We start from the raw sequence: 26,343 nt of genomic DNA on the forward strand, positions 1-26,343 counted from the left end.
CTGCAGAATGGGGTCCCCATCTCACAGATCAGAACTTGTACTTGCTACAATGACGGTGAATGTCACGTTATGTCCCGAATGAATAACAATTATTCACCGAAGTGGAGGTGGCTAGTAGTGCCACTAGCCACAGACACTGAGGTGAATAATTGTTTTAGTATATACAAAACAGTGAGATAATTGAGCACAAAAATGAGGATTTTTAGCGGAGCTCCACGCGCCGCGCATGGGCGGAGCCCCATAGCTAAGCAAATGTGGTAATCTACACATCCGAGAAAATTTGGTAATCACTTGACCGTACACTTAGAGAGTGAGCGACCGTCCACCCCACCACAGGCATACCAATGTAAAATAACTCAATCAACAGGTATGGAACCCAAATGCAACTCAAGGTTTTAACATGGCCGCCCGGACTTTTAGAAAGAAAAAACAACAAAGTCGTGTCTTTTTCGGCGTCATTTTTTATTTTTACACTAACGTGGATAACAGAGAAAGAGCTAGAGCAAGTTATTGAAAACAAAGGAGACGAAGTTCGTAGGGAGAAAAACATAGCGGCGGTGAGAAAATGAGAAATGCTAACAGCCAGCAAGGTGAAAATGAGCGGCGGTGAAGAGTAACAGCGAACATGAACACAGGAAACAAAATATTGGGTAAACACATACGACAATTCCTCCATAAAAATAATGTGTAACTAGGAAGTTTGACGTTTTAGTCGTACAAAACAGCGTTGTAGTCGTGCAAAACAACGGCAAGGGAAAGACAAAAAAGCGTGCTGCACGTGCAAATTTGCTTTTTGCTAATTAGAAGAAAAAGTGTGCTGCGCGTGCAATTTTTCTTTTTTTGCTACTTAGATCTATTTGTCTTGAAGCCATTTTCATTGTCGTCTCCGTTTAACATTACACGATTTAATTTTTTTGTTTATAAGTGTTATAAACCAGTGCTTCGCTCTTAGCCCTGGCTAAATCCATATATTAACTCAAATACTGTTGCCAACGATTACAATTTTGGCGCATCATGACCGAACGGCCGCGGCTGTCGCTTTTACTTGCCGACAAATAAAACTTTTAAAGGCATTTGTTTAGGTCTCGCGGGGAAATTTCTTCAAAAGGAGTTGTGAATCCTTTTTGTATTTAAAATCATTCTGTAAAAAAAAGATTATTAAATTTACTTTTAAGCTTATTTATGAACAAGTCAACTAAACAAAGTAACGCAAGACTTAAGCTAAATTTGCATTTGTAAACAAAAAATTTCTTCACCCGTTTTATCGATAAATTCGAGTCAAAAAAACAAAGCTTTACCTGTTACAACTTCCACACCGAACTTCGTCACCATCTTCGTGTACTTTGGGAACAGCTTGCTTGATTAGTTGTGAAATTTCTCTGTTTGTTACGGCAGCAAACAGGGGAGGCATTTTGCTCGCAACTTACGCGAGTTTGGCGTCGCTCGCTCGGAGGAACTGGAGGTGAATCCGTGAATAGTGCAATAGTGCAGGATAGTCACTGATTGAGTAGCCAATCAGAGCGCGCGAAAAACACTATCCACTGTTTTAGTACATACTTATAGTAATGGCTATTACTTACCACTAAGCACAACCACTATAGTTCGAAAAACAAAAACAGAAGAGACGCACTATGGGAGGAATGATTTTTCTTTCTCGTCCAACTTCAACAAGATACATCTTTATACATTTTTAATCAGTGTTTCCGGGTAAAATTTAACTAAGTATTTCCAGCTCTTTAACTAGCAGGAAATTAAAGCTTGACGAGCCTCAGTACAGTATCCTGCAATCGGATAATAAGTTTGTAGTAAAGGCCGTCACTCACGAGCACCGAGGCAGCGGCGTTACTAGCCAGCCAAGTGATTTTACCCTCCACCCTCCACTGGACCTCTTACAGATCGCACCGAATTCTAAGTCCCGAGAAGTAAAGGTCGCTCACACGCTACCTCAATCAGAGAATACAGCCGCCTTTCATTGCTCCTCGTCGCTGGGACGGGAAGCAATGAAAGGAGGCTATATTCGCAGGATAAGGACACTCAGGCTTCGTTGAACAAGCTTTTACAATTTCATTTTCGTTCGCCCGAAAGTGTCACTGACCCATATATGGCTATTACTAACAAGCATATTACAAATTCAGCTGTATTAAACGAGGCTTTGATTCTGGCGATTCGATTACAGGATACCGCCAGCTTAAAAGCGGTACTGATAAAGCTTTCCCTAAAACAGTCAACTCTCCGTAAGACGGGTAACACTGAGACCGGTCTCTTGGACCGATAGAGAGAACTGTTTGAAGGCCTTTCTTTAATCACTCTCTAGTACGAAAAAGTTGCACCTCTACTTACGGACATCTTCATAATACAAACACCGTTCAGTTACTAACAGTGTTCTTTTGTTTTCATACAATCTCACATGAATGCAGGGAACGTTTTTTAGACAAAACATGTCTCAGGTCTACCTTAATACGAACGAGGTCTGCGTCACTTAACGCCAGTTGCCTCAAGGTTTCTGAATAGAGCTCCTATTGTCTGTCTTGGAGGTGTCCGCCTTTCTTACAGGGTGACAAAAGACTGTAGGAAAAGCAAAAAAAGGGACAGAGACCAATTCTGTAGGCGTCTGTCTCACAGAAGAATTGACTGTGCAACTAATGAAATGGCACAGTATGATCTATGTACCATGCGAAAGTACTACTGAACAGGTTTCATTTGAATGGTAACAACACAGGATTTCATCCATAGACTCAAAAGTTAGAGTGGTCCACCTTACCAGTTCCCATCATTCCGTCTGAGAGTGAAAAGGTTTATCTGCTAATAACCAGCAATACAACTGTACATATTAGTTTCTGGCCTAAGGAAATGTCAATCAGTTAACTGGGGTTTCTGGGAAACTGGCCACCTACCCCTTTCGTAAGCCAACATTTTGCCCTAAGTGAGAAGTAAGTGTTAATGTTGGCTTAGGGGAGGGGTAGGTGGGCAGTTTCCCAGAAACCTAAACTCATCAATGTCTCTACACCTGTAGACGAGCTAAAGCAGCTATCATGACTAAACACTTGACCGTTTATAATTTCGACGTCACGATACGCCAAGGAAAAAAAGTTTGACAACACTGAAGTCAAAGTCAGAGTCGACCAGCTTCAGTCAGCAATTCAGTTATTCACAGATGACATATTCGTTTTTCTATTTGGCTAAAGCACTGTTTTATGACATATATTGCAATAATATAATAATTAGAACATTCCTTACTATTGACTCGTCTATAAATACCCTTTCAGATGAAGGCGGAGAAATAGAGACTTCTAAAGCCCGGGACCGTTTTCAGACCCCTTTGGCTACACCAAATGCAAAGGAACAAAGACTCGCAAAAAAGGGAAGAAAGAAAACAACGAACAGACTCGTAGCTAGTCTCCCTCGCAGCCGTTTTTGTCTCATCACGCAACACTCCTCCCCAGGAAAGTTGCATGACAAGACAAAAACAGCAGCGAGGGAGACTAACAATGATAACAGGCCTATGCGGAAATAGCTTTACATCATTAGAGATCCTGCTTACATTGTCCCAACACGAAACAATGTTACGCAAACCACCGATTTGCCACTTTAGAAGCGAGTAGGGAACTGGAACCGAAATGTGTCCCGCAATGGTTTCTGGGATCGTTACTGGGGACGTGACGCTAGTAACAGTCCCGGAAGTCATTGCGAAAGTTAACTCGGCCCAGTTTCCTCTTGTTTTTAAAGTGGCGAATGGAGCATTATTTTCACCGAACGCAAATACTAAATTTTCAAAATCCCTATCTTTCTGGAACTGCACAAATTGCTCTTTGTTAGGGCGTCTCTATTTTCCTTTGCACACAGCATCCTCTGTGATTAACCCTTCTTGTTTTCTCTTGTGAATTAAATTGTTGTATTTGTCAGGCGTCTGTGCTTCCGAGATGTTCGGATTCTTTGAGCCTTAGTCTTGCGAAGTCTTCAAAAATAAGATCATCATCTTCTTGTTTATCAGGTCCACTAAGACAGAAATAATGATTCCTCATTAAATCGTAAAAACTGGTAGTCCTGTGACTCAGAGTGGAATAAAAATACGCCACCTTTTCAACCAAGTGAAGGTTAGGTACCCTGCGTGGCGCGCACAAAAGAAATACTGTATTTATTCGATTAAACGCTGCGGCGTTTGTTTACTGTTTAGAGCTTCCAATGCGGCGTTTATTTGAGGGCGGTGCATATTTCAAAATAATTAACAATTATTGAATAAGGATGAGTATCATCTGAAGAATTACAGAGATCGAGGAGGGTCAATAACACCCTCTGAGATCTCCATAATTCTTCAAATGATACGAAAGACGAATTCAATAATTGTTTTATTATTCATTCAAAATAATTCCAAGTTTAAAAAAAAGCTAAAACATGCTTACCTTCATCAATGTTAAGTTCATGTTTATCGGCAAAATTAGGAGATGAGGGGTTGTTCAGGTCTGCAAGTGTTCCCCAAATAGCGGATGTAGTCCGTCGAGTTGTGTTCTTGCTATGTTTTTAGCCTATTTCTTTCTGGTGGAACGAGTGAAATGTTCCGCCATTTTGTAGTCACTACCAAAACAACTCAACCTTGTGCCCAAGTCTTGTCGGTTAACGGGTTCTATAATCTGGCAATTTTGCTTCACGATTGACGTCATTTTTTGCATATCACAAAATTATTTCAAATTTGGCCGACAACTGCTGGTTATGATGAATTATGCGTGGGACTTTAGGCACTCAGAAACGGAAAAATATCTTGAATGAATAATAACACTTCTTAAATCACGGACAAAACAATTCACCATTTTCACATAGACCATAATTTGTTTACCCCTCCAAATTTTGTATAACCATTGTTTCCAACTTCCCTCTATTATGCATTTTTTTAAGGGGGGTGTAGTCAAGGTGCATTATGGTCATGTGAAAATGGTTAATTACGATAAACCATTTGCAAATATGATGTGGAACAGAAAGAATCCCGCACTTCACTAACTGGGTTAGAGTCGTAAAAGTCTGGATGGCGTAGATTACAAAGTTGTACCGAGTTTTTTCTTATAGTCCCCAAATAAACGCCACGTTGTTGATTTGGTTGTGACGATTATCGAGAGCGGCATTTAATCAACTGATTACGGTATGGGACGCGAAATAATCAATGCGCGTGAGAGAGTAGGGGAGGTCTTAAACAAGGTCAGGGTTTGAAGGCCCAGCTGACAGCATACCTTTACTTTGAGTCCCCACCCCCCACAACCCCCTAAAAGGACTTCATGGTTCCCATTGACCAATTTCAGGTCTTTGTTACCCAACGACGGAATGCGCGTGTTTCGTCGAGTACGACCACAAGATACTTACTCGGTATCAAAATCGATCAAATTGTGATCAACCGCAGCCTGTGCAGGCACATCACCAGAAGCCACTGAAAAAGAGCAACAATCAACACTTAAAATTAAAAACGAAACCAAAATATGCAACCATAACATTAACACTCCATATGTCGAGAACAGTGTTTCTCAAATCAGTGAAGCAGGCAGCTTGGAAAAACTTTCGAGTTCACTGTATAGCTCATTTTACAGTTACATGTACGGGTAGAAACGAGGCTGGAGATGACCTTGTTTTGATACAACCCTTTCTGCTTTATCATGTAAATTTCAAGAAAAATTTACATTAGAAAAGCAAGGAGGTTTGTACCAAAACAAGCTCAACCTCAGCCTCACCTCAAGAAAAATTTACATTAGAAAAGGAAGGAGGTTTGTACCAAAACAAGCTCAACCTCAGCCTCACGTTCACTTAAAGGCTAGGAAACTAAGCCCACAACTGTGAAATGGGCTATTGGAGTCAAGACCTATGTCCCTCTGCTTGCTAGTTTTCAACGCAGCCGTTTTAGTCTTGTCACGCAATGCTTCTCCCCAAGCTGCAAGAGATGGAGAGGAGGGGGAGGAGCGTTGCGTGACGAGACAGTCGGCCTGCTAGCCCAGTTCTCTACCAGGGAACTCATCCCTTTGGAAAATATTAGCCACACTGCCTTCTTCCATATGGGCGACGATTATTATAATGGTGTGAGGGAGGGGGGTGGAGACGGTTAAAAAAAGACAATAGTGTATCAGTATGTTTCAACTACAACTTGTTGCCCAGCTCTTCAGTGGGTTTGGTGTGGTAAAGTGGGGGGGGGGGGGGGGGGGGAGGTGGTTGATACTCCCCTCCAATCCATGAACATGTTATCTACTAACTCCTCTATGTACAGTGGTTGTGGGACGGGGTGCAGATGGTTTGCAATCACAACAGAAGTAACTTCTCCCTCCCATCCCTACGTATGTTGTATTTACCTTGCGCCGCCTCTTCTGAGGGTGCCGATTGGACGGGTGTTGGGGGAGGTGTTTCTTCTGCAGGCTTGGGATGACTTAAAGTGAAAGGTAATTCCAGCGTCACATCCCTGTTGGACAAGACAATTGTTACTATCAACTTTGCTGTTTAACAAAATTAATAAACAACAATTTTCCCTGAGCACACTAGAGAGAGGACGTCAAACTGTTGAAAACTTAAGTGAAACCATGAGCCGAAGGCAAATGGTTTTACTGCAAAGTTCTGAACATTTTGACCTCATTTTTATGGTCTTTTTCCTTGCAAAATAGAGCGCTAGACAGAGAGAAAAACACTTTGCGCCATCATCGCGTCATTTCCTTGGTGTGTACTCTCACAGACCATAGCTCTCAACCAATTACCGTAGGAGAAATCGCTTAGTTGTTGAAACAAATATATTCAAGAGTGTTTTTAAAAATAAAGTGTTTACGACCCCTTTGCAGTCTCTAAGCAGCCATTTTTAGTGGGGTGGGGGCGGGGAGCGTTGTGAAGCTCCGGCGTAGAAGACTAAACAGTGTTTAGACACTGCTCTTACTTACAGGCTGGTGTCACATAATATAGTAACAGGTTGGTCACATCAACAAGGGTGTGGGATGAGAAAATAATTGGACCTTTTGGCAGCCGGCAAAAAATGGCCTGAATAATGGAGTGATCGTGTGGAGGGCTTCCACAGCATTATGAAAATTACCAGAAATACGTGTATCAACCTCGCAAAGCTCGGCGGGATGTCAGAGATGGGAGGGCGGGAGAGAAATCGAGTAAATTGTGTAACTGGGGAGGGCAGGTTTCTACAGCGGCTCTAATATTGGAAGGTGAGGTATACTGAATCTCCTGTTGGTTGGAGTAAATTTGAACCAAGTGCCCTAGGTTTAAAAAGGATCTTCTGGGATTTAAATATGAAAATTATAAAAACTTCTATAGTTTGCTGGCCCTCATCCAAGATTTGCCCGACCGGTACAGTGATGAAAAAAAGGTAGCACAGTAAACAGCACCTGTATTGTGTTCCTGCTGTTTTAGATAACAAATGAAATGATTTCTTACCCTGCGTATGCCATTATAACGCGCACTTTCACTTTATACTGAACTATTATACCGAGGTTTTCCTTCTGAGAATCGTCATCCATTCTACAACACAGGACAGAGTACCAGAATTAGAAAGAAAAATTCATCTTTTGCAACTTTCAGGTCACTTGGTATTTTTTTCCATATTTCTGATTCGTATGGTAACCGAGGAGTAGCCAATTTAACCAAATCAGTTCCAGAGCCTGTTTTGCTGCTGTAATAATATTGCTGTGAGAATTCACATAAAAGCTACCGAGCAGCACTTTCTGGTCCTGTACCAGGTGGTTCTAGGAGGTTCTTCCTTTGGAAATCTGTGAAAAAATCCTTTAGCGCAACAATTTAAATAAAAGCTACATGTACTAATTTTCCAATGGCGCAGTTTCTACCGAAAAGGTTTCTTCTACCTTTTGAGTCTGTGAAAGAAATCTTCTGATGTGACCATTCAAATTAAACCTCTGACGATACTTTTGAATGAGACTAATAATGATGTTGTTAGTATCTTAAGGGTGGCGAGAGCACTCGCCTCCCATTAATGTGGTCTGGATTCATATCGCAGCTTCGAAATCATCATTTACATGCGAGTTGAGTTTGTTGTTGGTTCTCTCCTTTGCTCCGAGAGGTTTTTCTCCGGGTACTCCAGTATCCCCCTCTCCTCAAAAACCAACATTTCTAAACTCCAATTCAACCAGGAATCAGGTCGACGAAGAACCATTCAGTGGATTCGTATTTCTAAATCGTTATTTACGAGGCACACAATAGAAAATTAATATAAGGACCTGGATGCAGTATTATACTACATACTTACATGGTTGAAGAGGCTAAATTTGTATCTTCATATTTAAGTTGTCCATCCAGGGCTAATCCCCTTTTCTCCTTCAGAAGAAAAACAAACAAAGAATTCTGGTATAACAAACTTTGTAAGAATAAATATAGTGTTTATTTCTTTAGAATATATAGGTGATCAACAGAGACCTTGAAAACGCAAGAACCAGGCTTTTTTCATGATGCATCACTAAGGTACATTGTAAAGTTGCAAAATAAGCAAGTTCTGAAACTTCTCATTATCTGATTGAACGTCTCGGCTGTGGGCGAGATTTGACCGAGGGAGAAAAAATTCACTTATTAAGCTCTTGTTGTAGCTTCGACAAAACCATTTCCAGACTTTTTGCCATTTTCCCAGACTTTATTTCTATTCTCCAGACATTTTCCAGGTCAGGAAAATCGCTTTGCAAATTTCAAGACGTTTTCAAGAATTCAAGACTGTACGAACCCTGTAAAATTGACTGTAGAAATACCCACTTTCAGGAGATGGATAACCCCTAACCCTAACCAAAAATTTCTCCAGAGGCATCCTTACCCTGTTGTTGGTTAGTAATGGTGTCAGGCGATAAACTTTTGATAAAGTACCACTTTGTCCAACTGGAAACCCATCTCTATGTAAAAATAAGACAATGTAAAAGTAACACAAAATTAATACTGAACACTTTCACTCTAAGGCCAGGGTCAAACGTTGAACTTCACATGTTATGAACTTAACACTAATGAGTGACAAAGAACAAAAGATTTTTGCCATTACCATGAGGATGGACACAGTCACGTGAAGTTCAATGTTTGATCAGGGACTAAAAGTCCGTTTAGAGGGAAATTTACTGTCTCTCATTCCTTTGACCCTGTTACAGGTCAAATTAAATTCAGGTTAAATTTTTTTAACCTGAGTTGATTCTCAATTTCCTTTGTCTCCTAGTCCTAATAAAATGATTCATGAATTAAGGCGCTTGGAGACAAAGGCAATAGAGACTCAACCTAGGTTAAAAAAATTTAACCTGAATTTAGTTTTGACCTGTAACATGTCCATTGATCTAACACTTGAAATATTTAACAAGCCAAATATAACACCTTCACGCACTAACAAACAGCAAGTTAGCCTTGTCTGTTTGATATGTGCAACTCAAAATTGAAGTCACGCTGCATGCTCGTTCAATTTTGAAATTACGAGTATGATTTCAGACCAAGTTGCACTCCACGCAGTTCAATTACCATTATTTATTTAATAATATATAGCGTCACCTACATGTACTTTACGAAACGAAGAAGGCAAGGATGATAATGATGATGACTCTTTAACAAGAGTTCAACGTTCAATGAGTGTCTTTGTATTGGATAAAGACACGGCTAAACTGTAAGTCCAATTTTTTAGACCAAAATATCCCCAAATCTAAATATTAGTGCAAGAATCAGTTGATCTATATCAGAGATTTTGAAGCTGTTAAAAAAACTCCCAGGAGTGTATTATCAGGTTTAAAAACTCAAGGCAAAGCCGAGACTTTTTACACCTGATAGTACAGTCCTGTGAGTTTTTTTAAACAGTACATAAAAGATACTCACTCAGATTCTAAAGAGGCCACTGGACATTTGTATTGTGCAGTTGAAAACAGGCAGATGTCTGCAAACTGTCGTACTGAAATTTACAAAAAGTACAGCAACTATTGGTCTGAAATGCATTGCCCAAAAAAAACATGACACAAAAACAGAAAAAGCTATCCCCTGAAATTTCCTAGACATTAGCCGAGCCTCAAGTAAAAAAAAATCGTGATAACAATAGCCTGTCCCCTTTGTAATCCATCTTTTTTTTCTCTAAATGTTTTTGTTTGCGATACATAATATTATATTTTTTTGCTCCATATGTTTTTGTCTTGGTAGTGAGAGAAAGTATGGGGTATGCATTACAACAAAGTACTGAAATAGGGGAACAGGATAGATAGAGCATCTATTCAAATGTTCTTCAAGCATAGCCTGAAAGAAAAATCATAATGATGCTGACAGTTTCAATGACCGACAGCCATCTTTATCAAAACTAAAAACCTCACAAGTGTCAGTAGCCGTAAATAGGTTTCTGAAGGTGTCAATTGCGACAATGCGCAAAGTCACTCTGTCGAGGCCACCCCCCCCCCCCCCCCCCCCCTGGTTGTTGTTTTTTTTTTAGTTTTGATAAAGATGGCTGTCGGTCATAAAATGTGTCAGCATCATAAGGTTTTTTTTTCTTTTGGGCTACTACTCCTTCAAACTAACTAGCCTTACGAATTTCTCCAAGGGGATAGATAGAAGGGGGTTGCAGTCTCTGTGTACTAACTTGGAACTATTTTTGCCTTTTATGATACTTCTACTGGTATTCACTTTTATCTTCTATAGTTTGTTTTGAGTACTGTGTATTCCTTCTATTTTGGATTTAACTTTTGACATTAAAAATACCTTAGTTTGTGACTAAACTATTACTATGACATAAAACTGACCATTACAGGTTTGACATAAATTAATGATCTCCAACCCTTTGCTCTAGTCTCAGACAACATTCAGAGCTGTACTCTAGCCATCCCTGATGGCCTCTTGCAACTTAATTGCCCTTTCACAACAAGAAAATCTCAATGTTTTTGCACAAAAATTGAACCTTCTGGGCACCTTGCATTTCGTGGGATTTGCTTTCAAAAATGTTTCTTTAAAAAGGCCTTGACAGCATATCTTTAATTCAAGATTAACCAGGCATTAATTGGTCTTTTAAATATATAAATCAAATTAAGAAAATAGCCTTCACTTACTTGTAACTTTTATTTTCTTGCATGTCTTGGATGAGCTATTTGCAATATGTACATTTACTCCAATTTCCTCCCCGTGATAATACATCTGTTGATGGTACATGTACCGTGAATTATCAAGAGTTAGAGAAAAATATACACGTAGAATAAATTCTCTACTAATGGACAGTCCTTCAAAAAGCGACCACTAGAGTTGGTTCCTGCTGTTCTTCAGTCACTTTCTTCAACTCTCTATGGGCATCTCTCAGGCCCATTTACATGTATATGTTACAGGTTAAAAAAAATTAAATTCAGGTTAAAATTTTTTAAGATAGGTTGATTCACAATTTCCCTTTGTCTCCTAACCCTAACTAATCATGAATTAGGGCTAGATGTAGGAGACAAAGGAAATTGAGAATCGACCTATGTTAAAAATAATTTTAACCTGAATTTAATTTTGACCTGTATCATGGAGAGAAAAGCTGTCCTGTGCAAGGGGGTCACTCGCCCACCGGAGCTACCCTGCGCGAGTCAACTTTTCATACATTTTCTTACAAAACTTGGCAAACCATTTACATAACAAAATAAAAAGTTGGCTCCACAAGTTAAGAAGGGTCACCCTTTTTCGATGGTACACTGTAGGGTCACCCTCTTAGCTGGGCCAGTTTTTATCAATATAAACATTATGGCTGGCCTGTTTGGGTCAACTCGGGCAAGGTGGGACAATCAGAACACGTGCAAAGGTGTTGGCTCAGGTAAATGGGTCAACGTTTTTCACATGTAAACACTCATCAAAGTTGACTCAACTAAACGGGGCGGGGGGGGGGGGGGGCCTTTTCTCGGGGCAAATATCCATCATGTAAACAGGGTCTCTTAAAGAGAAACATTATAATATTATATTGCCTGTTCCTGCTGTTTTAGCTTAGGAAGAGTTGACTGAACATGTATCATGCCATAAATTTGAGGCAGTGTGGCCGAGTGGTCAGCGCACTGGACTCACAATGCAGCAGTCATGGGTTCAAGTCCCATTCCGGCCGCTTGCTGGATTTGTTCTCTGTAATCCCGAGTTCAGATCCTTTGCCACACTTGTAAATAGTCAACTGGTTGTCTCCTGCCAGTTGGGGTCTTTAATCCTGTTATGTTGTATTTAAATTATTTGTTTCTACGTATCTGAGTGGACTGCATGTAAACTAGCTGGATAAGCTGAATGCACTTTCCACTATAAACAAACCAATGCTTCTGTTTACCTCTTTATCCAGAGATGCCTCAATGTGGAGCTTATGCAAACTCAACATAAACTCTTTATCTGTTTCAGCCCTGGGCTGTTTAACAAATTCAGAATAATAATAATTTGGTCAGTTTAAAAGTTTCCTCAAAATGCTCTGCCGTAAAACATGCTGTCTAGTTAGCTAAGCAAAACTGATTAGTAGGAAATCATGTGCACTCTTGTGAGACCACAAGTTACAAAAGATCCTCTAACTTGCACTTTCACTTTGACCAAGTTGTGGCAAGATTACTTGCCACTCTAACTTTTTAATCTGTTACATGCATATCTGTGACATATGCACCATTCAAATGAAACCTTTTTGGCAAAAAGTTTGCAAAGTACTATAATTTTTTTAATTGGGCAGACAGGGTTTACAAAGACAGATATAGGGGAGGGGCCCGGCCCGGGGCCCTCCTTATTTTTAGACCAAACTGAGGCCCGAAGGGCAAAAAAAATTTTTTTGGAGACTGCCCCCCCCACCATCAAAGGGTCTGGATGACTGGGGGCCCGCCTTATCTCAAGGTCTCGATTATAGCTAATTTTTACTTGACAAATCACATTAGGTTGCAGTGGTGCAATCGACCAATCGGTCAACTTAGCATCTGATCTGATGGGTCGCAGACTGGGTTGCAGATGAGTCAGTTCAAACCCCAGGGAAGCCAAATTCTTTATTCCTCGAATGAATTATTAAAATATTCATTGTAGCCAAAAGAACTAGAGGTGATCTCGAGATATCTCGAAGTAATTCCGGTCTCAACTCGTGAATCCGCTGAAACAAGCCAAAAAGTCAAGAAGTGACATGTCAATCTTGTCCCAAGGCTATAGTGCATGATTTTATAGCTACTTTTCGCCTTACAAACTACCTTGGCTTGCAATGGCGCAATCGGCTAATCCTTCAACTTAGAGTCTCTTCTGATCTGACGGGTTTGTAGGTGAGTCGGTTCAAACCTGGGGTGAGCTAAGAATAACAATTATTTCTTCCTCAAAAAAAATAAAAGAACTCAAAGTGATCTCAAGATGTCTCAAACAAATAATTCCACTCTCATTTCGTCAAATAACCGACTCACCGAAAACTCATGGAATTTGCGCGCCCAATCTTGTCCCCAAAAAAGCAACTTTGGGACATTCCTAAGCATTGTGAATCCTTTACGTGGTACTCCGCCCAAGTATAAACTACAATACAAACCTGGGGTAATGGACGCTCTGGTGCATATGTGATTTTCCTAATTGCCAGCCTTACTGTGTTCCTATAAAGAGAGTAACAACAAAAATTAAGTCCATAATTTAGTCTGTTAATATTAAAGCATCACAAGATTCAATATTATTTCAGCTGGCAAAATAATATTTTAGAAGTGGTCACCTTTTATGAGGCTTCTCTTCGGGTGACTCGCTGATATATGTTTTAAGTTCATAATCAACTCCGCATGGCTGGAGGACACAAAAAGAAAATAGACAGGATATGTGCACTTGTCAAGAAACAAGAGTAATTTTATATAAATACGTTGAGTATGATCGTCTGGGTGAACATACAACTGAATAGGACTGTTGCTGAAAGTCACTTAATTTCAACAACCTCTGCGGTAGTCATCATCAGAGTAAAAGTGAGTTGTATCACGTCAGTTGATGGTATGAAACTCTGGTTATTGATCTGATTGGTCAATTAAGTGGCTATGAAGACTGGTAATGTCATTGGTGCCTTTCAATCCGTCTATCGTCAAAGTTAAACAGTCGTTTATTGTTAGTTTGTTTGTACGCTGCCGGTAACTGCTGACCACAATTCAGTGACCTTGTAATTTTATACATGTCAACTGAGAGATCACAAACGATATTGATTAAACTTTTGAAATTTTGTCATTACAGTGGAACTTCTATAACCAACCTCTAGATAACGAACAACATCCTTTGCCCCAGAAATAGTACAATGTATGAAAAAGAACCTTAATGTAAGGAAACCTCTTTATAGTGAATATATTTTGCCAGTCCCACATTCTATCACTTAATTAACAAACAACAATCAGGGGGTTAAAGACAGGTCAAGCGGTAATATTAAAGTACAATTCAAAGTTCCTGCCTAGTCCCATGAATGCTTCAGCTAACAAAGTTTTTTGACGTGTTTTTCCACAGATCTTTGACAACTGCACATGTATGAATTGATCGAGTCATTCCTGAGCAATCAAAAATGAAAGTTTACTGAAGATGGAGTTGTGCATTTAAAATGTTTTATTTTCTCTCAATCCTTTGAAATTGCACAATTACGCATCCACAGCATCTCAACTTTTGTTGTTTAATGCATTTTTTGATGAAACCCATCAAAGTTCTCAGAAATAAGTAGAAAACATGTCACAAACATGCCAGAGGTTTTTATGATTTACAAGGGTCGTGGGATCTTGAATGTATAATAAGAAAAAACTATTCATTATGTTTACACACTCTTGAGACCCTGTACTCCTTGGAAAGAGATACAGTTGCTTTGGTGTATTTCCCACAACACCACAATCTTTTTTATTTTATTACCAATAATTTCCTTACACATACTGATTTCACCAACTAATGCAATCCCATTAAATCAATGTTACCTTTGCAGCTAAAGCTGTAATATTAGTTAGCTTGATATTTGAAATTCCCCTTTTTTCTTCTCCCCCAACCTTGATTTGTTCTCTTCTTGGGGGGTGGAAAAATAATTCTGGTAATTTTTAACTACATGTATGAATAAAGTTTTGTCGTTTGTTTTTTCTATATTTCCAGTACCTTGCCTGTATCTCCTGGTGCTGGTTGGAGTGTTACAGATGAAGGAGATCCTCTGGGCAACTAGGAAACAAAATTGATGGTCATAAATTTTCTAGAGTAAAATGTATAAGTAATAGCATGATTTGTACTGATATTTGGGAAAAATACCATGAGTGATATTTCAAAATTGTTATACAAAATTTCATGCGAGTGAAATTTGAGACAATCTTGAAATATCACAACTGGTATTTTTACCAAATATCACATACAAATCATGCTATTATTTGTTTATACTACTATCCACAAAAGGTTTGTAATTTTCATATGCGGGTATTTCAAATTAAGGTGAAATAACACTGCTCTAAGCCAATCAAATTGCAGAAATTTCTCATGTAGTAGTATAATAACTGAAATACATGTACAGTTAGCTTTATCAAGTGAGAGGGCCCTCTATAGAGGATCACTGTTTGATAGTTTTTACTGACAGACATTTGTTCCCTAGGACTTTTGTAACTACCTGCTAAATACACGGTTTTTCTCCTTATCAGATTAGATTAACTGCGTTAACATAATATTACTTTGCAAAAATAATTATGGGAAAAATTGGTAAATTGAAAAGTTAACTGCTCACTAGGTTTCATGCCGAAAAGATGGGATATAACATGTCTGATGAGCTTTGAAGACAAACTGACCAGTAGTAGACTATCAAGTGAAAATAATGACTTTTTGATAGGCCCTTGAAGCCTGCGTTGTAAAGTTCACATTAAAATACAAAAGAAACAACTCAAATTCTCCATCTGTCTAAACAAACCTCAAACTTGAATGGGTAGGCATTAGTGCCTAGCTTTTTACGCAGTCTTTCTTGAAGTCTTGTCAAGGGAACTTCATCCTCTGGTTTTGGTGGATAAACTTGCATAGTGGCCTGTGAAAACAAGATGAGTTTAAGCTTTACCTTAGATTTGTTTTGATACTGATGGCAAGGTTTCAACCTCTTACAAGAGGGTCATAACCCATTACACCTGATACAACTGAATTTACTTGATGTTTCTTGTGATCAAAGTGGAAAGCCAAAGATATAAATCTTTTTGAGATGTTACGGGTGAATCTTGCTATGGCTGCTTCAAAACCTACTGACAGCCCTGTCTTACCACTGGTCTTTACCAGGTGAAGATATAAACAGACTGTGTGACATTAAAAGCAACAAGTTATTGATTGGTGCATTTTAATCTGCACTGTACAGTAAGGTTGGACAGTTTTGACAAACCTTTATATCAAAAAGATAATGTGCCAAAGTAATATCATACAGCTGTATTAATCATCCTATCCATAAGTTAATAATAATAAGCTACTAGCTAAACAACCCCATTGACATCAAACAGAGAGAATAATACAAGCATGGGCAGAGATATGAAATTAACATGGTATCTTCCTTTGTCAAATTGATATCTCATAAGTGAGCACAGCAAACAAATGAGATATATCGTAAAATTCCGAAATAAGCCCCTCCATGTATAAGCCCCTACAAATATAAGCCCCCCAAACCGGTAAGGTAGAAAACCCTCCGTTAAATCGCCCCTCCAAATATTAGCCCCCCAGGGCTTGTAATTGGAAAATTGCTCTCAAATACAATGTAAAACAAAGTAAAAACGGTAAATTTACTTCCAACTATAAGGCTAGCCCAATCGATTTTGAGACGCAAATTTCCCTTCGTAGATAAGCCCCTCCAAAAATAAGCCCCTCAAAAAGGGCCTTTGAAAAATATAAGCCCTGGGGCTTATTTTCGGAATTTTACGGTAGATTTGAACACAGGAACATAAATTCCATATCTCCAAGTTTCCATGACGTGTTTTAATCTGGTTATTACAATGTATATGAAAACATACCGTGTACTTATGTAAAACAGTATTTTATTTCAAGATATTAAAAGAAGTGAAAAAAAAAGAAGAAGGAAAAAGAAAAGCCATTGTTTAGGTCCTTTTTTAACCGGAATTTTTTATGTATGGATGCAAAATCATGACTGTTGACTGGAAAGGAAGGTGTTGTAATAGTAATACAAGCAGGTCAATAAGTCACTGATAATAACAGTAGTTTTCATATGTTTAGATATGATATCTATTTTTTTTTCTACTGCAGCAGAAACATGAGTGTAGAACCAGATGGGTTGATAAGTTAAAACACTGTGACATTCATTATTAAGCATTCACCCCCTCTCGCTTAAGAACAATGACACTAAAAGTGAAGGCACTATTGGTTATTAGTAAGGATGCATATGTACCAGAAAAAGGTCCTTTCTGAATTGAAGACCAAGCACATCCAAATCTTCACGTCCATATCTGTCAAAACAACAACAAAGAAACTTGCCCTTAGCCAAATAAAAGCAATGATCACTCAACAAGTCTCCATGGTATTGCCAGTACCTTAAACATGTACAGTCATACCATACAGCCAGTGGCATCCAGGTATACATGTATGTAAAGAGCGGTAACGGATATACTGCATGGTACTGCACATACAAGTGTCTGTAGGGCTTTTCACTGGGTTCATACTCTTTTGAGTTCTTCAGATTCCATGAATTTCCAAAGGCTTAAACCTAACCATAAACCTAACTATAATAGGTTTCTATTTGAATTTTGTCTTACCTAAATGCTGCCAGGACATGGGCAAATACTGTAACACAAAAGAAAAAAAATATTTATTACTTCACGTAGTGTGGATGGACAGTTGGGCCAGCAGATGTACTGTCATGTGACTACCAAAATTTCTTTGATGGATAGATAACCAAATTTTATTAGCTATGGGGCTCTGTGAAGTGCGTGTGTAGAGCTCTGCTTTAAAACTCTGGTATAAATTGTGTGGATGGTGTTACACTAACAGGTGTCCTAGGATCACCCGTAGCTTTAAAAAATCCTCACTTTCACAATAGATTTATCAACTTTATTAAAGGTTCTGCAGGAGTTTTAGAGAAAAAAATTCACCAAGAATATTCCTTACAAACCTTTTTTTCCATCCTTAACAAAATCAGGATCTATTAACACAACACCATCTATGACATAAAAGTGCAAATACAAAAGTTTAAACAACATTGAAAATTTATTGTTGTCCAGCAAAGCATTCAATTATGTGGCGCTTGCAATCTAGTAGGGTCTGACATTAGCCATGCATGCTATTAGGCTGGTAAAAACCTTATGCATAGAGTTGAAGCTACATAAAAGAGAACCAAAAAATTTTTACACACCAGGACTTATGAGCGGCAGAGTACTGTTGGTTTTTAAGGAGAGGGGAAAACCAAAATGCCAACCACTATGCCACTACGCTACTACCACTGGATAATAATTTAAAGTTTGCCAGCAAGATATAATCATTTAAATAAGCAAAATCTGTCATCTCTGAAATTAATGCTTTATGTCCTATCTACAAGTGCCCTTTTCAAATTCTGCTCTTTTCATGACACACTACAGTCAACCAAGTTTTCCACTCTGCAGAGTCAGCTCCTGAAGTACTGTATCTGCACTGAAATCTTGGACACAAAAATGTTGGAAAGGTCAAAATTTTTTTCCAGTCATGAATTTCTCATAAAGTTGACAATGTCCACTTGTTGCACTTTATGCATGAGTCTCATACAACCTTAAGGGATTGTTGTAATAATTTTGTGTGACAAAATCAGTAACAAAGAAAACTTACCCACAGGATCAATGTGTTCAAGATGATCCACAAAATCACGTTTTCCCAGGTACGTTGTAATCTGTTGAAATCAGTTCACACACAGATAAATTTCTTTAATCTCTTAAAGTAAGGTACATGTAAGTCGTTTTAGTATGAGCAAACAATTTCTTTCTTTAAAGTGACTAACATTGTTCCCCTAAGATATGCATTCTAATAATACATGCATTGCTGAACCAGCAGGCAGACAAGACGAAGCAAATTTTGCATTTTGATTGGCTACCTAAGTGGGTAAGAGGCTCATCTTGCCAGTTCAGGATTTCCTGCATTGGTTCCACAAGTAGAAGTTCTCTTTTCCGCCATATAATAAATCCCTTATTAAGCGAGCTTGCACGGTCAAGATGGCTGTATATTGGCCTTGTTTTTTTGTGTGTGTTTTTATTGACCTTGAGTTTGTCTTGGTCGATAAAAATGCAAAAAAGAACTTGGCCAAAATCCAGCCACCTTGACCCCAAGCTAGATCAATAACACATATATTTTATTTATATTGGAAAGCCTAAAAGGAGAGTTCCCATACATGTATACAGTAATGACTTGATTAAATACCATCCTCGATTAAACTCAGTACAACTTTGTAATCTACACCATCCAAAAGTGCATGATACAAACTTCAATTACCAGTGTATTACACCCATTTTGAAATTGTCCAAATTAGTTCCTCAAAATCAGGATAATATTTTATTGAAAAATGACACCACAAATGCTTCTCCAAGAATAGTTACACAGAGGGACTTTCTCTGTAATAATACTGTAGTGTTCTATAGTACTTTCATGGTATTACATTGACACTCAGATACATTATGTAAAGTGCACTTTTAAGCCATATTATACTTAAGGTTCAAAATCAAGTGATGTAATAACTGTTTTCAAAACATGAACAGCATATATATGTAGGCTGTACATGTTCACGTAGTACATGCATTTTATCAAGGTTAGGAAACTTGAAGGCAAAGCATAAAATACGTGCTATGAACGTTTAGAGCAACTCCTAAAACTTTTTGGAGAATATTCATTTTCTATAGTACTACATATACATGTAAATAACAAAGGTTGTTTGATATACATATAATTAACAAGTTATTGGACAAGGTTGAGCAAAATATCATTTTTTTTTCTGTGGTGAACAGATCAATTATTTGCCAAAGGCGAAGGCTGAGAGACACTGACAAATCCCGATATTTTGCGATAACCAAGTTCAATAGTTTATTGTTTTATCATTCGATCACAGAGTTTGTTTTTTTTTAATGAATATCCTCGGGAAGTGAATCGATCTGCCATTTTCATGCAAGAGCGATCGCAGGAAGGAGAAAAGCACAGTTTCCTTTACGCATGTGCAGAATATTATTTGCAGCCAAACACTGTTGGACGGCATTGCGCATGAGCAGACCATTATTTGTAGGCAGTTATTTGCAGGTCACGTGGTGGGCTCTCGGCCAATGAAAAGAAAGAAAAATTTGCTTCAAATGATAATAATTATTAAAGTCTGAATCATTGGATAATGCATTTTATAAGAGCTCTGATTGGCTTCGCCATCATGGTATATGAGCCATTTTACCATGCTCTCCAAATATGGAAACTGTACGCGTCTGCTCAAAATTAAAAACAAGATAAAAGTTGGTTGTTTTTTAATAAAGCCGGGAAGAATTCACAAAATTTGTGGGCATATTTAATAAAACATTTATTCCACTCGCGCTTGTTGGATATGAGATGTTTATAGCCAACTCGGCACTACCTGCCTCATTGGCTATCTACCATCTCATATCCAACGTGCACTCGTGGAATAATTGTTAACTATTATACAGTGTAGTAATGCAAACACAAATAACATTGTGAAACTAAAGAACACAATTTAAGCGTCTAATTGCCTTCAAGAATCCACTGTGCAAAAGAAAATAATTTCCACAATCAACAACAATACAAGAGGAATTAAACTGCTCAGGTAGAGTGTCACTAAATCTAACTCCAATGCAATGTAATGGGAATTGGCTTGTTTAGGCTGATAATCTTTTTTAACTCCTGTAGATTTCTTTGTTTAATTTTTAAAATTTTTCATCAACTTGCAAATTAGGATACATTGTCCATTTTATATAAAATTTCATCTTCAGTAGTATTCCTAATACAAAATGCTCATCCTAATCAGCATTTAACTGCTTCAATAATTCAAATCCATTTTTCTGAGGCTGGATTCAAATCCCTCCCTTGACTTTTATCAGGCCCAGGAGAGACAGGCTCTTGCACATGAGAAAATCTGTGCATTCAATTGGACAATAAGCGTACTGAATATGTATGAATGTTTTTGATACCAAACTGAAACCCCTTCAGGCTTTAACGGGAGCTACACAAAGATGATGAATGCACTAGACACAAAATTGGCAAATGGAAAAAAGTTGAGTCCATGTGTCATGATCTAAATGTAATTTTCAAAACTTTTAAAAGGGGAAACTGTGTTCAACAAGATTAGCAATGCTGCTATGCATATCTCTTTATAATTGCCAGCAACTAAAGAAACAATAGAAATCTCCATGTGGGCTGTAGTTCGTCCAAATCTGGCAAAAACATTACTAACAAAATCAGTCAAATTAAACAGTTCTTTTAATTAGGCTGTCAAGTTGCTGAAACCCGTGCACAGCTGCTTGGTAAATATTGTCCTGTGACTGCTAGCACCTGATTGGCTAACATCAATAATTTGACATCTTTTTCTAAATTATGACATTTCTCTAAATAAGAAATCTTTAAAATGCACAACAGTGAATTTATATTTCAGAACAAATAATACGTAAATGTGCAAAAGTCTTAATTAAGCTTAATAAATTTAACGAGTATAATAAAATCTACTGTGTGAAATAGGGAAATACATCGTATTTTAAAATCTTGGCATCTTACGTATTTAATAAAGTTTATTCCTATTTTATAACATGTATACACAAATTTATAATCCAAAACAACTAAGAGGTTTAGAAGACTTCTTGTTGACCGATGCAAAACCCTTCCGTCTCTAAGCTTACCGTATTGCAACATTCAAATTTCAAAGTTTGACTCCACTGAACGAAAATTTGACACAAAAAAGACTCGATCAAGTGTGAGTGGATGTCTTGTGCATATCCCAGTTGACAGTTCTCTGTTTTTGTCACAAAATGCCCATCGTTTATTCCGCATTTATTTCAGACATAACCGTGAACTGATGAATATTCAAACCAAGGATAATAGCGTTCTTAACGAAGCTGAACATGATAAATAATGGCCATCGTTCAAACTAACTTTAATTTTAAATAAAGCAAGGAAAATATTGTCTTTGATTTTTCATACTGTTTACAATAATCGCGTTTCATTACACAAAGAAAATGAAAATATAAGTTTAAGTTGCTCACCTTTCCATTCGGCGAAGTTTTCTTAAAAACACTGCAAAAAATAATGAACCGACAAAAATCACACGGGTAAAACTCTATAATTTTGACAATTTATAATTTATGATTTTAACACCCAGTGAAATAATCCAAATTTTGACGACTTTCCCCAGTAAACTTAGAGCAACATGCACTTTAAACAAAACATAGGGTCAAGCTGTATTTGGGATAATTTGCATGAAACATTGCAGATACAGAGATACCGAGTGTGAAAACACAAGCAAAGTACATGTAAGCAGACCTTGTCCTGTTGATAACTACAGATTTTTAGCTCACTTACCGGGTTCCCGCTTTTTTCGAGTCACAGTTCTCCATGATAGAATCGAACAGCAGCTATCATGAAGAGAAAGTCCTTCTGTAATCGCAAACGCCTTTTGAAACGAAATGGTAATTGGACAGCAGGATAAAAATTCACTGTACACAACTCGATCTCCCAGGGGCAAGGGAAGTCCTTTCAAATTCCCTCGGAAAATTCAAGCGTACATAAGATAAGCGTTGACAGATCACATATGAGTAAGATGTAAGCGAAGAAAAGATGTAAATCGCTCCTTCCACATCGATGCCAGAGAACTAATTTGAGCACGAAAACCCCTTTAGCTTCGATTTACCAGCGCACCCTCATTTCACAGAATGATGCGCATGAGCAGTAGTGGGATTAAGATGTTGTGACGTCACAAGAGTCAATTCTTCGCAGAAGTGAAACTTGGACAGGTGTAAGCGACGTTCGTATTTTGTGAATAATTTACGCCTGGCTTGCTTTACATCTTGCACGCAGATCTAACATCATTTATCTTCGACTGGTTAGCAATAATTTAATAGGTAACGTATATCAAATAATCGGGATTTTCATTTAAACATAAACAGCTGCGAGATCCCCGGGCTTGACGGCATTCAGGATATACTGTATGGGATAAATATGGACTCGAGATCTAAAATTAGGAAACCTATCTCTTTGAAAAGGGTCAAATCCCCCTTAAGCTTTAATTGCTTTAGACTAGAGAACAGTGTGTGAATATTAATACGGAAAGTTTTGAATTCTTAATTAAATGAGTTCTGAGTTTCCGGCTTTGCAAATTGAGCAAAAACACACAGCGAAGCAGTTAACAGGCTCCTTCAAAAAAACAAAAAGAGTTTGTACGGTCCATTTGAATATTCTTCAAAAGGACGTAGCTTCCAACTACCTTAAGAGGACTGCACCAAAATTCATAACATATAAAACAAAAAATGCTTTAAGTTAGATGAGGTTTAAAATGTGACACTTGAACGGAGAACTGATTAGGATTAACGCGGCTTGAGATAATTTTGTGAAAAATGAGATTTTCAAAGTTTCGTCCTTCCTATTAATGACAAGGTTTAAGCGTTCAAATCCTCAGCGTCTACCGGATCGAGCTTCCCCTCGTTCTCATCAATTTTTAACCATGCCATTATTTTCTTTCTATAACGACACAATTCTGTAGTGAAGCCACTAGTGAAGCCAATCCCAATTTCATGGAATAAATGTGATCTCAAGGTGTTAGATAGGTGAATACCCCGATGATTCTAGGGATCTTATTCTAGCGTTCCTATCGGGATTTTGCTAGGAAAAAGTGGAGTGATCGAGCAGGAATGCCCTACAGCAGTCTTAAAACTGAAAATAAAATATTTCAGACACGTGTTTCAGTTGTTTACAGATAAAACTAATCCGGCCGAACACATTCTCTCCGATTTTTAGCTTTTTATGAAAAGTGTTTCCTTGGCGCGAGAAACTGATGCGATTTGCTGTTCTTGTTGTTCAATATCTTCTCTCTTTCAGTAACTTTTCTGTTGATGAAAGTTCACACTCAGACTTTTTTTCATTTTTCTTCTTTGAGATATGAGGATAATTCTGTTCTGCTAAAACGTATTTTGTTTTTCCTTTCCTTTTGTTTTAACAAACCTAGTTTAGGTGAAGTCGAAGTGATTAGAACGGAAGTATAAGAGACCTACCCTTTTTCAGACCAAAAAACGTCATTTTTCTTACCCGTTGTCAGACCTGATCTCTAAATTCGATACTCGTTTTCAGACCTGGCTTTTAGCCGGGAATTATGTCATAATTACTTCGATTAGAGCGCAAACAAAAAATTTCTTCAAATGCATTTCAAATTTGCATATTTCTATTTTTTTCTTATTTATTTGGAATTTAAACGATATACATGTATATACGTTCATACGCTCCTGTAGTTCCATCGAAAACCATTCTCGATTTCAGACGAAAATGGGCAAAGAGTATACACGTTTTGAGACCAAAAAGGCCCAAAAACCATATCCGATGGGACGGCACATACCTATATGGCTTATGTAAAGGGAGTACCCTCCCACTTTCCACCCTTCCCCCTGGGACCCGCAGTTCCTCGTCTCCAGTGAGTTAACACAATAAAATGAGGTCGAGGCTCGAGTGGACAGCTTCACACAAATCATTGTATTTTGTCACCTCAGTCAAGCCTCAAGTTGGTGCCTTTGTTCACAGTAATGTGGGAAAGCTATGCTGCATGGTAACTCTGCGAAGATTTACTGGTTTGCAGAGCCCCCTGTGGAACCCCTACAAGAGCGTTTTGGAACAAGTTCTAACGAAGACCGTGAGAACTAACAAACAGCAAACCACTAGCCTGATTCTTGAGAAGGTAAAGAGGAGCGGTGGGCCAAGCTCCTGGTTTGGACAAGGGGAAAAAACTTAAATAAATACTTACCCTGCATGAGACGACACCCTCTGTTTCTGCGCACTGTTTAGGACAAAAGATAAGACTCGGCTTAGTACTCACAACAGTGAAAACCCCATTATTTAGGACCCTGTTTTGAGGTCAAAAATTGTGCCCTTTCGCAAGAGCACATAAGCTCCTGACCTGCTCCAGTACGGGCACGCCCACATGTATGCCATATAAGGAAGTGCACCTCATTCTCCTTACTCAAACTGTTTACTGCCCTCTGCAACCTAGTCTCCAGGACGCTTTTCCAAAGCCAGGGAACAGCACCCTGGGGATGAGGTTGAGCCCTTTGTGTTCTGAAATGAACGCACAAACTGTACTAGCCAAAGTGTCTCAACAGGGAAAGCAAATTCCACTGTTATCAGCCCTGGGGGGTACTCACTTTAACGGGCCTATACGGGGAGGCCCCGCCCACCTTTTTCAGGCTTTGGGTTATATCAAAGGGTAGTTGAAGTATAAGAAAGTGTAGAGAAATCTGTCATTGCAGTCTGTGACAAGACCTGCTGAAACGACTAACAGGCGCATTTTATGGCTCTGAAAAAGATAAGAAAACTTTCAAGTTTACCATACCATTTTAAAAGACGGTGTTTTACAACAGTTAACAAAGATGCAGCATTTTAGCCTAATATACGAAAGGGTTACCACATCTCAATAAAAGGTATACGAAAGGGGTATTTAACCTGTCAAAAATGGTCTCTGAAAAGGGTAAGGGGTTGGACCTAGAGACGGAGCCTCCCCTCCCCCCAAATTTTGTTGAGTTCCTCCCGGGGGGAGGCCTAACTCATATTCTCTCGAGATTTGTGTTCGTTTCGCTCGCTCAAAGGAACCAAGTAGAAACGGCACGTCTAACTCCTGCACTAAGGAAGTGTGTGATGATTGCAAAAAGAGCAAAAAGAGGATAGCGATTCAGCTATCGATGGCGACTCGGCTGAGGGTTGACAGAAAGTTCCATAATTTTGCGCAGTAGTTTTTCGCGATGCAAGGGCCTTGTTTCTTTTCACGTTGCAGCTTGCATATATAGCCAGCTATTTTGCTATTTCCGCACCTTTGAAAACAAGGACCGATACCGAAAGAAAAAATCACGAGCTAAGAAAATTATAGTGTGAATATTTACCCTCTCGTACCACATATCCGTCTCTCCCGCCAACAGACTGTTGAGTGTTCTCAGTCGACTCTCCACCCTTTTAACGCAAACTCGAAAGTCGTCGTAAGAATCGTGACTAATAGCGAGAGACAGCAAGCTGTTTAAATTGCACTTTCCTCTGCCACAGTGTTTATTTCAATAATAACGTCAAGCTACGTCATGTGACATCAACTGCTATTTCTAACATTGATCAGATATGAAATATTGAATATAGTTCAGAAACGCCAGACAATCGTACGCAGTGAATTGTCATATCACCATGACGGCGAGGCCACTGAGGGAAAACCTTGGCATTTTTCGGTGACTTTTCTGAATTTATAATCATTTAACCGTTCGCGGGCAAATTTTGGACATAGAAGAGCCAATTTATAAATGC

The 26,343-nt window shown here is 38.5% G+C and overlaps 1 protein-coding gene across 2 annotated transcripts; it reads right to left on the minus strand.

The window, feature by feature from the left end:
• Positions 1 to 1,627: 1,627 nt before the first annotated feature.
• On the minus strand, positions 1,628 to 26,058 carry LOC140950130 (beta-arrestin-2-like). Of its 2 annotated transcripts, XM_073399311.1 has the most exons (20): positions 25,948 to 26,058; positions 24,809 to 24,841; positions 22,068 to 22,098; positions 18,661 to 18,721; positions 17,975 to 18,022; positions 17,619 to 17,646; positions 17,255 to 17,312; positions 15,791 to 15,901; positions 15,001 to 15,060; positions 13,613 to 13,680; positions 13,439 to 13,499; positions 12,233 to 12,307; positions 11,010 to 11,094; positions 9,802 to 9,874; positions 8,774 to 8,849; positions 8,222 to 8,289; positions 7,396 to 7,479; positions 6,321 to 6,427; positions 5,350 to 5,413; positions 1,628 to 3,996 (listed from the first exon to the last, which is right to left on the minus strand). In XM_073399311.1, exons 1-20 carry the CDS (start codon positions 25,950 to 25,952, stop codon positions 3,900 to 3,902), a joined length of 1,293 nt encoding a protein of 430 aa, XP_073255412.1. In that variant the 5' UTR covers positions 25,953 to 26,058; the 3' UTR covers positions 1,628 to 3,899. The 2 variants fall into 2 exon arrangements, with proteins under 2 accessions (XP_073255412.1, XP_073255413.1); XM_073399312.1 differs by lacking the exons at positions 24,809 to 24,841; positions 25,948 to 26,058 and adding an exon at positions 22,384 to 22,927.
• Between the last annotated feature and the right edge of the window lie 285 nt (positions 26,059 to 26,343).

The sequence above is a fragment of the Porites lutea genome, chromosome 10, assembly GCF_958299795.1.
Source record: "Porites lutea chromosome 10, jaPorLute2.1, whole genome shotgun sequence".
NCBI lineage: Eukaryota > Metazoa > Cnidaria > Anthozoa > Scleractinia > Poritidae > Porites > Porites lutea.

Coding starts and splice junctions, on each gene's coding strand:
- LOC140950130 (XM_073399311.1), bottom strand. Junction 18,023..18,660: donor TGAACACATTGATCCTGTGG/GTAAGTTTTCTT, acceptor TTTATGTCATAG/ATGGTGTTGTGTTAATAGAT. Junction 7,480..8,221: donor AATTTAGCCTCTTCAACCAT/GTAAGTATGTAG, acceptor CCTGTGTTGTAG/AATGGATGACGATTCTCAGA.